This window comes from Vulpes lagopus, unplaced genomic scaffold (genome assembly GCF_018345385.1).
Source record: "Vulpes lagopus strain Blue_001 unplaced genomic scaffold, ASM1834538v1 ctg1443, whole genome shotgun sequence".
NCBI classification, from domain to species: domain Eukaryota; kingdom Metazoa; phylum Chordata; class Mammalia; order Carnivora; family Canidae; genus Vulpes; species Vulpes lagopus.
The window spans coordinates 1,469-12,402 of record NW_024570626.1 but is presented as its reverse complement, the minus strand read 5'-3'; the positions used below and the strand labels follow the sequence as shown (position 1 = coordinate 12,402).

Genomic DNA, 10,934 nt, shown 5'->3' with positions numbered 1-10,934 from the left:
TCAACCCTCTTCCACTGTGGGTGGGACAGCGGGCTGGTGCAGCTGCCCTGGAAACAGTGTGGAGGCTCCTCAGGATGTTACAAATAGAGCCGCCCTGCGACCAGCTGGTGTATGGCCTGGAGCTCATTCCGAAGATACAGATGCAGTGAGACTTGGGACGCATGCACCCCAATGTCCACAGCAGCCAGGTCCAAAGTAGCCACACTGTGGGAGGAGCCTCAGTGCCCTTGGGCAGATGATGAATAAAGAGGATGGGAGACAGGTGATGGTCATAGAGACAGGAATGGTACTCAGCTATCAAAGAGAAGGAAATCTTGCCATTTGCAATGAGGTGGATAGAACTAGGGGGAACATGTTAAGTGAAATAGGTCAGTCGGGAAAGAGAATGACCATGTGGTGTCATTCATAAGTGGAATAAAGAAGCAAAGAAGATGAACATCTGTGAAGGGAAGGAAAAACAAATAAGATGAAAACAGAGCAGGAAATACAGTCTCTTAATGATAGGAAACAAAGTGAGGGTCGCTGGAGGGGAGGGGCGGGGGAATGGGATAACAGGGGACCTGCATGAAGGAGGGCACGTGATGTCAGGAGCACTGCTGTTATCTCCAACTGGTGAATCCCTGAATTCTTCCTCTGGAAATATAATACACTATACGTTAATTAAATGGGTTTAAATTAAATAAAGTTAAAAAAAAATCAGGTGTACCAGAGCACATTTTTATTCTGGACTCTCTGTTCTGCTCCTTCAGCTTATGCCGGGACCAGCCCCCTTGCGTCTGGTTTGTTGAAGTATGCCCCATGCCTCGTCCATGGCCCAGCCCAGGGCTAGAACTCACGACGCCGAGATCAGGACCAGAGGGGAGGTCAGCAGTTGCATGCTTAACCAACGGAGCCAGCCAGGGGCCCAAGAAACACACTGCTTTATCCTGTGTCTGTGTGACATCATTTGAAATAGGAAAGTGCGACGAACCACTCTGTCCTGCTACTCCATACTGATTAGATGTCCGGCGTCATTTGAGGGGGCGGATGGATGTTATGGTTTTTTTTTTTTTTTTTTTTTGTATATCTAAGATCCGCCACCATGATATTCATAGGAATGACATTGAATCTGAGTGCGGCTTGAGGAACTGTGGACATTTTCACAAGATGAGGCTCCCACCCCACAAGCTCAGGACAGCCACACAGAGCCTGGTATGGCTCATTGCACACATCTAGTGTTCCTTGGGTTCAGTCTCATTATTTATTTTCTGTGAGGCTCCTGAAAAGGGAATCATGTCCTTCATTTCCTTCCTGTGCTGATGGTCGGACAGAGCAAGGCGACTCTGCTCTGTTGGGTCAGTTTGTGTCCTGTGACCTTACTGAACTCACTCCTTAGTTCTAACAGATTTCGGTGGAGGCTCTCAGGTTTCCTGTTTCTAGTACCGAGTCTTCAACAAATAGGGAGAGTATGACTTCGCCCGTTCAGGTGTGGAACCTTAGCTATTTACAGCTTAATGTCCCAGAATGCCCCACAATAGAATAAAAACTGAGCCCAGGCCAAGGGCAGGGAGCCTCTATTAGAATGAGAACAGAGCTCAATGCCCTTGAAGGCCCCATATCAAAAGGTAAACAGAACTGGAGGAATTGCTCCAGCCCTTCTGGAGGTCCCCCACACCAGCCCTTCAAACGAAGCTAAAACCCACCTCCGAGTCCAACTCCCTATTCACTGTTTCGGTATACTTGGACACAAGCTCGAGCTTGTAAATAAACACTCGTGTGTTTGCAAGGGTGTTGCATCTCGGTGATCTCTCGGATTGGGAATCGTGGGTACAAAACTCTGAGGTAACAACACAAAACCAAAAGAAGCTCAGACGCAGGCAGAGTGAACGCAGGGTTCTGAGAGAAGTGGTGGAGACCCGAGTGCTTGGGGGCTCCTCTGTGAAGGACCTGCAGACTGGGGGCCGGGAAGCTCAGCCCCAAAGCCAGAGGACCCAGCGTCCCCTCCCACATCCTGCCCACCAGCACTGAACCTCAGGGATCAGCGCAGCACTGCCCGCTGGAGGCCAGAGTCGCTGACGCCCACCCCAAATCTGACCCTGAAGGTGCGTCTACCAGGCAGATGAGCACCTGAAAATCAGTGCCAGGGTCCATCCCCAGAGTACGCACAGACCACTCGCTGCGACCAAGTTGTTGAACCCCGGAGGCTGCACAGCTTCAGCTCTGCCTGGAAAGTAGGGTCTAGCTTCCTTTGTTCTTTGTGCCTTATTTTCATTTATTTTCTTTGATTCTTTTTTATTAATTGCCTTATTTTAATTTTTATGCATGTACCTAATATATTTCTTATTTTTATACTCATTGTACTGTGATTGTGTTTCTTCATTTGAGATTTCGAATTGTTTAACAAGCAGGCCAATATAATCTGGTGTGTTTTGGGGGGGAAGGCAGTTGTTATTGCATTTCTTGGATTTTCTTTTTCGTCCTTCTTTCTATTCTAGAAAAAATAATGAGTTGGAGAAATTGACCTCCATAAAATAACATGAGGTAGTACTCACAACCAGGAAGATCATCAATACACATATATGATGTCTGACTACAGTTTAAAACAATGTTTAGAAAGATAGCAGCTGGCCTGGAAAAAGAGCACAGAAGAAAACTAGAGAATCCCTTACTATAGAAATAAGATAACTAAAATCCGGTAAGGCCAACGTTAAAAATGCTATAAGAGATATTCAGTCCCCTGCGGAAGCCTTGAAAACAAGAAAATATATGGAACACAGAGGCCGACTTAGGGAACTCAGCCACTTAGTAAAACAATAACATTCATATCATAGGAGACTCAGAGGATGAAGGAGAGAAAAGGTGGGCCTTGCTCAGCCATTAGAAACGACAGATACCCACTATTTGCTTCAACGTGGATGGAACTGGTAGGTATTATGCTGAGTGAAGTAAGTCAATCGGAGAAGGACAAACATTGTATGTTCTCACTCATTTAGGGAATATAGATAATAGTGAAAGGGAATATAAGGGATGGGAGAAGAAATGTGTGGGGAATTTCATAAAGGGAGAGAGAACATAAAGACTCCTAACTCTTGGAAATGAACTAGGGGCGAAGGAAGGGGAGGAGGGCAGGGGGTGTGGGTGATTGAGTGACCATCAATGGGGGCTTCAATTGATGTAATGAGCACTGGGTGTTATTCTGTATGTTGGCAAATTGAACACCAATAAAATAAATTTATTATGAAAGAAAGAAAGAAAGAAAGAAAGAAAGAAAGAAAGAAAGAAAGAACGAAAGAAAGAAAGAAAGATAGATTCGCACCTGGGTGGCTCAGTCAGTTAAGATTCTGCCTTAGGCTCAGATCATGATCCAGGTCCCTAAGGCAGGCTATCTGTTCAGCAGGAACCTGCTTCTCCCTCTCCCTCTGCCCCTCTGCCCCTCTGCCCCTCTGGCTACTGCTTTTTCTCTCCTCTCTCTCTCAAATACATAAATGAGATCTTTGAAAAAGAAACCAACAAACCCAGAAGGAAAAGAAATCTCCCATGTAGAAGAATTTCAAACAATTGGTGCAGACATTCCCCAATCATGTTGATGAGCATAGCGTCCCACTCCTATGTGTGGAATACACATAGTAACTTCCTCTACAAAATATATTATGAAAAACTTAAAATAATAATGATAATATAATAATAGTAATAATGATAATAATAATAATCACCTTAGTACGGACAAAGCTGACCAACACTACCTTCAGCAAGATGATCAGATCGATACCAAGACTGATAAATCATGCTGATAGTATGTATCCTTTATATGATATAATAAAAATGGCAGTATATCTGTGCATATAATCCACAAAATAGTTCAATCATGAGATAAACAATAGACATATCCCACCTGAGCAACATTTTACAAAATACTCTACTTCTAAATGTGTTCCAGTAAAACAAGAATATGGAAATCCTGAAAGACTGTCACAATCCAGAGGAGCCTCAAAACTTGAGGAAATGGAACGTGATATGATGGATGGTTACTTAGGAAAGAAAAACTAAGGAAATCTGAATAAAGTATTGTCTTTGGTTAATGCGAATATTTTAATATCTATTCTTTATCCAATATTTTCACCATTCTAATATAAGATATCAATAATTGGAGAATTTGAGTGCAAGTGCATGAGAATTCTCTGTACTATCTTCTCAATTTCCTTATAAATCTTTGCATTTTTTCTAGTAAATAAGATTTACTTTGAAAATTGACGTAAATGAATCACGCTCCAATGTGAAGACATTTTAAGTATAGTTTAATTAACTTTTGCCTTATTCTTAAAGAGTTCCTTCGATGGGAATAAAGAAAGAGTTTTATATCTGAAGGATAGAAAAACACTTATGAGCACGTGTAATATCTCCTCAACCTGAAAATCAGGAAAGGATAATAAATAGCAAAGATCAGATAAAAATACTTCTATTATAATGGACACCATATTGCAAGTGCATTGGAAATTAGCAAGGCCTAACATTTATTTCCTTGACATTTTTCTTCCAAAGAAATCACAGTACTTCAGTGTCAGTTGAAACAGGGGAAGAATCTCAGGGAAGAATCCTTCACATCATAATAGGACCATTGATGATAATGTCTCTCATTTCTTTCCAAATCCATCAAGATGCATTTCCTGATGAGTGATTGAGCTGTGAAGAAAGAGTTGAGAAACCCTCATCCCTCTGATTACTTGTGTCAGAATATTTTAACCATATAACTACGCATATGAAATATCCTATTAACAGGAAATACATCTCTGATTGGATTCTGAGTAATCAGATGGGCAGGGAAATATCGTTTGACTCACTCTTCATCTTTTAGAGACAAAGGAGAGCATTACTATGTACAGAGACAGTCGTCAAGATAGCCTTAGGGAATAAGAGTCTGCAGCATGGAATCCAGCTGCACAGGCGGTACGCCTGGGCTCCAGGTTTTCCTGATCCTAAATCCTTGGGCCTGTCCCCCAACATGGGCTGCCACGCTGAGGTCTTTTGCAATTGCTCTCTTAGGAGCTGCGGGGAAGGGGGAAGGAGCTAGATAGGATGGGACTGGAATTGTGGAAGCTGAGAAAATTAAGGCCATTCCACTTTAAGTTCAGTGTTAGAGTATGTCCAGCCATCCCAGGCCCCTGTGAAGAAGAGCTGAAATTTACATTACTTCAGTTACAGGAAAAAAACAAAAGTTTATGGCTTAATTTCCAAGAAAGCCCCACAGAATAAAAACTGAACCCAGGCCAAAGGCAGGAAACCCCTATTAGAATGAGAACAGAGGTCAATGCCTTTGAATGCCACATATCAAAATGTAAACAGAACTTGTGGAATTGCTCTAGCCCCTCTGGAGGTCCTTGAGTCCAGCCCTAAAATCTAAACTAAAACTCACCTCCTGGTCCAAGTCCCTCCTCCGCTGTGTCGGGTATACTTGGACACAAGCTCGAGTTTGTAAATCAACACTCACACCTTGTATTGGTGTGGACTCCTTAGTGGTTTCCGGATTTGCAATCTTTGGCACAACACCCGCATGTCCCCTCCCGACATGGGCAGACCCCCTGTGCCCTCCCTCCCAGGCTGACCCTCAGTCACCTCCCCGTCCTCAGCAGCTGGGCAAGGTCCTCACAAAGTTCCCACAGGCACGGTGGACACTCCCACCATCCCCAGTCCCAGGAAAAGGAAGGTTGTTTCAGTAGGACACACTGCCATGGTGGCTGAAGTGATCCCTGCCCAGGATGGCAGCTGGTGACAGGTCGGGGTCAGTGTCCCTGATGCATGGGTCCTCCTCCCGGTTTTCCCACAAGAAACGAAGGAGGAGGCACTCGTCTCCACCAGGGACATGACGCAGAAACACCTTGATGTCAACAGGATATTCGGCAGCCACATCATATTTTGGGACTACTACGGGGTTAGGTGAGGCTGCGGGGCCGGGGGATCGGGCCCTGTGAGAGGCCCGGGGACTTCTGGGTAGGGAACACGGGGCTTCTGAGCCAGGAGGACGCAACAGCAGCCAACAACACACCGGTATATGGTAGGATGCTGGGGATGACCCCCGTGCCCCTACCCCGGGGCATCGGGGATGAGGAGGCCACTAGGATGGAGCCTCCAGGGTTAACCATGTGAGCTGAAACTCAACGGGGTGAGGGATGGCACAAAGAAAAGCAGGGGGCTATGGTGGGGACCGTCGGGCAGTAAGGGGACCTGCGGGCCAGGCAGCATGGCCGTGGCTACAGTAGGACACACATCGATCCGATGAGAGTCAGACGGGTCACGGTGACAGCCACCCTTGGTGCTTTATATATTTCTACATTCTATGCATTTAATTTCTGACAATTTGCAATTTGTAAACATACATCATTTTATAACCCCCAGATAATGCCCCCGCTCCAGCAAGGGAACTGCACTGACCATTAGGGCCCCAGGGACATGTGTCACAGCAATCCCCAGACTGGGGTCGCCTTTATCTGGTGACGTCTCCATGTGCATCTTAGAGAAAGGGGATGCGCTGTGTCCAGAGGCCCCCCCAGGCCATCCCCATCTTTCCCCACCCCCACACCATCCCCCTACACCATATCCCCGTTTGCATCCCCACTACACCATCCCCCTGAAACCTACACCCCCCACACACAATCCCCACGCACACTATACCCCAACACCATCCCCCCATACCATCCCCCACACTCCACAACCATCATAACCCTGCCCCCACAACATCCACCACCACTCCATTGGCCCCGAGAAAAGAACTGGTGCAGCTGTCCCCTGTGGGACATGTTCAGCCTCCCTGGGGTTCTCTGAAAAACCTGCTCCCCTCAGGAGCACGCAAGGCCCATGGAGTACCCAGGGGTTGCAGGGAGGAAGGAAGGCAGGGAATCCCAGTCAGTGTGGGTGCAGGTGATTGGTGAAGAGGACCCACTGTGCACAGTATCTGCCACTGTCCCTCCTGGAGGGTAGCACGTCCTGCACAGGACACCAGCCCCTAACCCAGGTGGACCTGGGCTGGCCTGGCCGTGGGCTCTGTGGGTGCTGGGGTGATTTGAGCCCCCCGCTTGCCCAACACAAAGACTAATGGGATCCAGCCCCCCATGGCCCTGGCCAAGCCTAGACTCTGGCCCCGTGCTAAGTGAGCCCTCTCACAGCTGGATGTGGCCTCCTGGGCCCTGGGCATGCCCCACAGATACAGGTCCCTGAACTAGGGAAGCCCTGGGGATTCTGGGACACTTCAGGGTGGGGCAATCAGGGGTAGCCTGGGGGACACACCCGCACACAAACCAGCAGGCAGGCTCCTCCATGTGATGGGGCTCCAGAGGGCCCAAGGTCAGGGTCCAGGTGCCCTGTGTTGGCCCAGCCCAGAAGCCCATGTGCTGCAGGTCCAGGTCATCTCTGCTGTCCTCAGAACCATCTCTCAGGCTGAAACCTCAGGACACACGCCCCCACCACGAGTCCACACATGCTCCCAGGTGGGGAACTCCATCACCTGCCCCGCCACCCCGTGTGATTCTTGCCCTCCCCTAAAGGACATAAATGTCTTCCTCCCCAGGGGAAGGCGGGTACCCTCGGCTCTGAGCCCCATTAGCTGTAGAAAGTCAATAAAGTGTTGTGGTGCGAAAATGCACAGCCAGTCCATTTCGGTGTCTCCCAGAAGTCTCTGCAGCAGGTAGGGAGAGACCCCCAGAGAGGAGGAAGGGCACCAATGAGGCCCCAACCAGGCCATGAAGGGGCGTCGCCAGGCACACACAGCTGACGTCAAAACGTGACTTCAAGGGGCGGACTGATGGCAGGGTCAGGACCCCACAGAATTTACTGGGACTCTGGCTTTGCACCTCAGGCCAGGAGGGGCTGGGACAGAGTAACAGCCAGGGAGCCTCAGGAAACCAGGGTCTGTGCAAAGCGACTTGAGAAGGCTGTGCTCCATCTGCCCAGGGGGCCAGGGCTGGCCGGGTTCCGGGGCACTTCCTCCCCTCCACGCATCCCCACGCCTGTGTGCCTGGTGCACAGAGGGCCTGCAGTGTGATCAGCATGGCCCTGAAAGCTATGTCAGGACAGCAGACCTTTGTGTTGTGCCCAAGATTGCGAATCCGAGAAATCACCAAGGAGCCCACACCCATGCAAACTCCCAAGGGTTTCTACACAAGCTGGAGCTTGGGTCTAAGTGCACCCCACACAGAGGAGCAGGGACTTCGACCCCGAGACTAAGAGGTGTAGCAGCTTTATAGGATCCAGTGGCCCATGGGATACATAGAAAGTTGCACAGTCATGTCGGTCCACATGCAGGTGGCCGAATGAATTACACCTTTCCCTATAGTATCCACTTGAGCTGGCCTATTACTTTGGTCAGAATCGGCATGCAGTTTTGGCGGGCACAAACAGGGTTACAATATTTTGAGCTGATTTCTGATTAGGGTGTGCTCAGCAGCCTGACAAGGGTGGGGCAGCTACATCAGCCACAAGCAGGTCATATGGGGGTCATAGGTGAGGTGGCAGGTGTAGCACAAAATGGAAACAGTCCTGCTCAGCTTGTCCTGGGGTAGAGAATTTTTGTTAAACTTTCTGGGTCCCACAGTTGCAGCTCATGCATCAGGGCCACCCTCACGATGTGCACTCAGCGTCACACCTTGTGGTGTTGGATCTCTCACACCAGCGTGTGGAGGGCACCCTGCTCACCCAAGTGAGTAGGGGCTGTGGGAGCATTGGGATTCTCCTGCAGGCCAGGCAGCACAGGGTACGGAGAACCCCAGCCCCATGCCCAACTCAACTCCCACACACAGGTACCACAGGGCTCCCTGCCATGTGCACCTGGCTGCACAGGAGCTCACCCCAGGGCGGACCCAAGGTATCCCTCCCTGCTGGAGAGACATTGAGGAGAAGAGAAGCAGCCAGCGCTGGGTGGAACCCACTGCCGGACATGGGAATGTGGCCGAGCCCCACCTCCCATCTCAGCTGACCCTCCAGCAGAAAGTCGCTGCTCGAGCGAGCCCCGGGTAGGCCAGGAGAGCCCAGCCAGCTGCCCAGTGCCAGCAGCAGAAATGATGTTGTGCCAACCGTTTCGGCGTTTGGGTGACCCAGCCAGAGGATCACAAAACTGCACGTGATACCTGCATGTGATAGACACACACACCCATGGTCAGCCTCTCTGTTCCCCAGGTGACCCAACTAGATGTTAATACTGCTCTGCTACAGGGTAAAAGCTCCTAACTCAAACTCATTGGAAAAGGGGTGAAACTTCTGCAAAGTGCACTTTAACAAGAGGTACTGTTTGCTCATGAAAAGAAACCAGTGAGTCCTCTAAGAATAATAAAAGGGGATATTTTACAGTTAAGCACATGATTTGGAGTGAAGAATTCGGATGCTGCTTTGCTGGTCCAGGCTGTTAATCCTCTTCTTGCTCCTCCTGTGGGCCCCCTTCATTAGCCATCACAAAGCCTTCATCTGTGGCATAGAGAATGTCCACGATCCTCTGCAATACAGGGTTGTTTTCCCCTTCGTTCTCCTGGCAAAACAAATCAATGTTTATTAGCTTTTCAAAGTAGAAATCTCTTTCTTTCTCCAAGTCTTCGACGGTAAGTTTCAATACAATGATCTGCTGCATCAATTCAGCTGCTTCATCATCCCCGTTGCCCACAACAGGATTCTTTCGCACCACACCCGGGCCAGCCTTAGGGGTTGCAGTAGTTCTGTGTGTTGCAATGGGCCTCTGTGGAGCTGCACTGCTAGAGCTGAGAGGTTTCTTCGGTTTGTTCAGAGCTGGAGCAACAAGGGAGGGAGCCACTGTAGTTTCTTGACCCTGTCTGGCAGCTACAGGGTCATAGTCTTTTCCATCATAGTTTGCATCAAAAAACTTCTTGAACCACTGGACAAATTCAAAATTGTCCCGAAACTTTCCTTTTACTAATTCGTCCACAGGAATTATTTTGTCAACACCCATTCTCTTAAAACCTGCTTGTAGTATTTTGAAGTTCTGGATGTATTCATGCTCTAGTTTAGCCTGGAATTTCACTTTCTTCAAGGCAATGGAGCCAGGGAATAGCATGTCCATAAACTGACAATAGGCAGCCCCTGAGCACAACTGTTCAATCTTTGTCAGATTCAGCTGCAGAGACTCATTGATCCAGGCCAGCATATCATGTCGACTTAGGTTATCACTGGTGACGGACGTTGAGTATACGTTCACTGCCATCTTCGGCTCTCGGCGGGACCACGTCCACTGCCTGTGCTCGGCTTCGATTCCCTCCAACTGTGAAGACATTTTAAGTATAGTTGAATTAACTTTGCCTGATTCTTGAAGAGTTCCTTCGATGGGAACAAAGTAAGGTTTTATATCAGATGGAAAGAAAAACACTTATGAGCGCGTATAATGCCTCCTCAACCTGAAAAGCAGGAAAGGATAATAAATAGCAAAAACAAGATAAAAATACTTGTATTATAACAGACACCATACTGCAAGTGCATTTGAAATTAGCAATGCCTAACATTTTTTCCCTTGACATTTGTCTTACAACGATTTCACAGTGCTTCAGGGTCAGTGGATACAGGGGAAGAATCTCAGGCAAGAATCCTTCACATCATAATAGGACCATTGGTGATGATGTCTCTCAGTTCTTTCCAAATGCATAAAGATACATTTCCTGATGAGTGATTGAGCTGTGAAGAAAGAGATGAGAGACCCTCATCCCTCTGATTACTTGTGTCAGAATATTTTAACCATATTACTATGCATATTAAATATCCTATTAACAGGAAATACGTCTCAGATTGGATTCTGAGTAATCAGATGGGCAGGGAAATATCGTTTGACTCACTCTTCATCTTTTAAAGACAAAGGAGAGCATTTCTATGTACAGAGACAGTCGTCAAGATAGCCTAAAGAAAAAAAAAAAGATAGCCTAAAGAATAAGAGTCTGCAGCATGGAATCCAGCTGCACAGGCAGGACGCCTGG

At 48.0% G+C, this 10,934-nt stretch overlaps 1 protein-coding gene across 1 annotated transcript; it reads right to left on the bottom strand.

The window, feature by feature from the left end:
- Positions 1 to 9,367: 9,367 nt before the first annotated feature.
- LOC121483811 (microtubule-associated protein RP/EB family member 1-like) lies at positions 9,368 to 10,187 on the bottom strand. The gene has a single exon (XM_041742347.1). The coding sequence runs from the start codon at positions 10,172 to 10,174 to the stop codon at positions 9,368 to 9,370; it is 807 nt and encodes a 268-aa protein (XP_041598281.1). The 5' UTR covers positions 10,175 to 10,187.
- Between the last annotated feature and the right edge of the window lie 747 nt (positions 10,188 to 10,934).

Excerpts from the sequence above, each read along its gene's own strand:
- LOC121483811 (XM_041742347.1), bottom strand. The coding sequence starts at position 10,174 with ATGGCAGTGAACGTATACTCAACGTCCGTCACCAGTGATAACCTAAGT.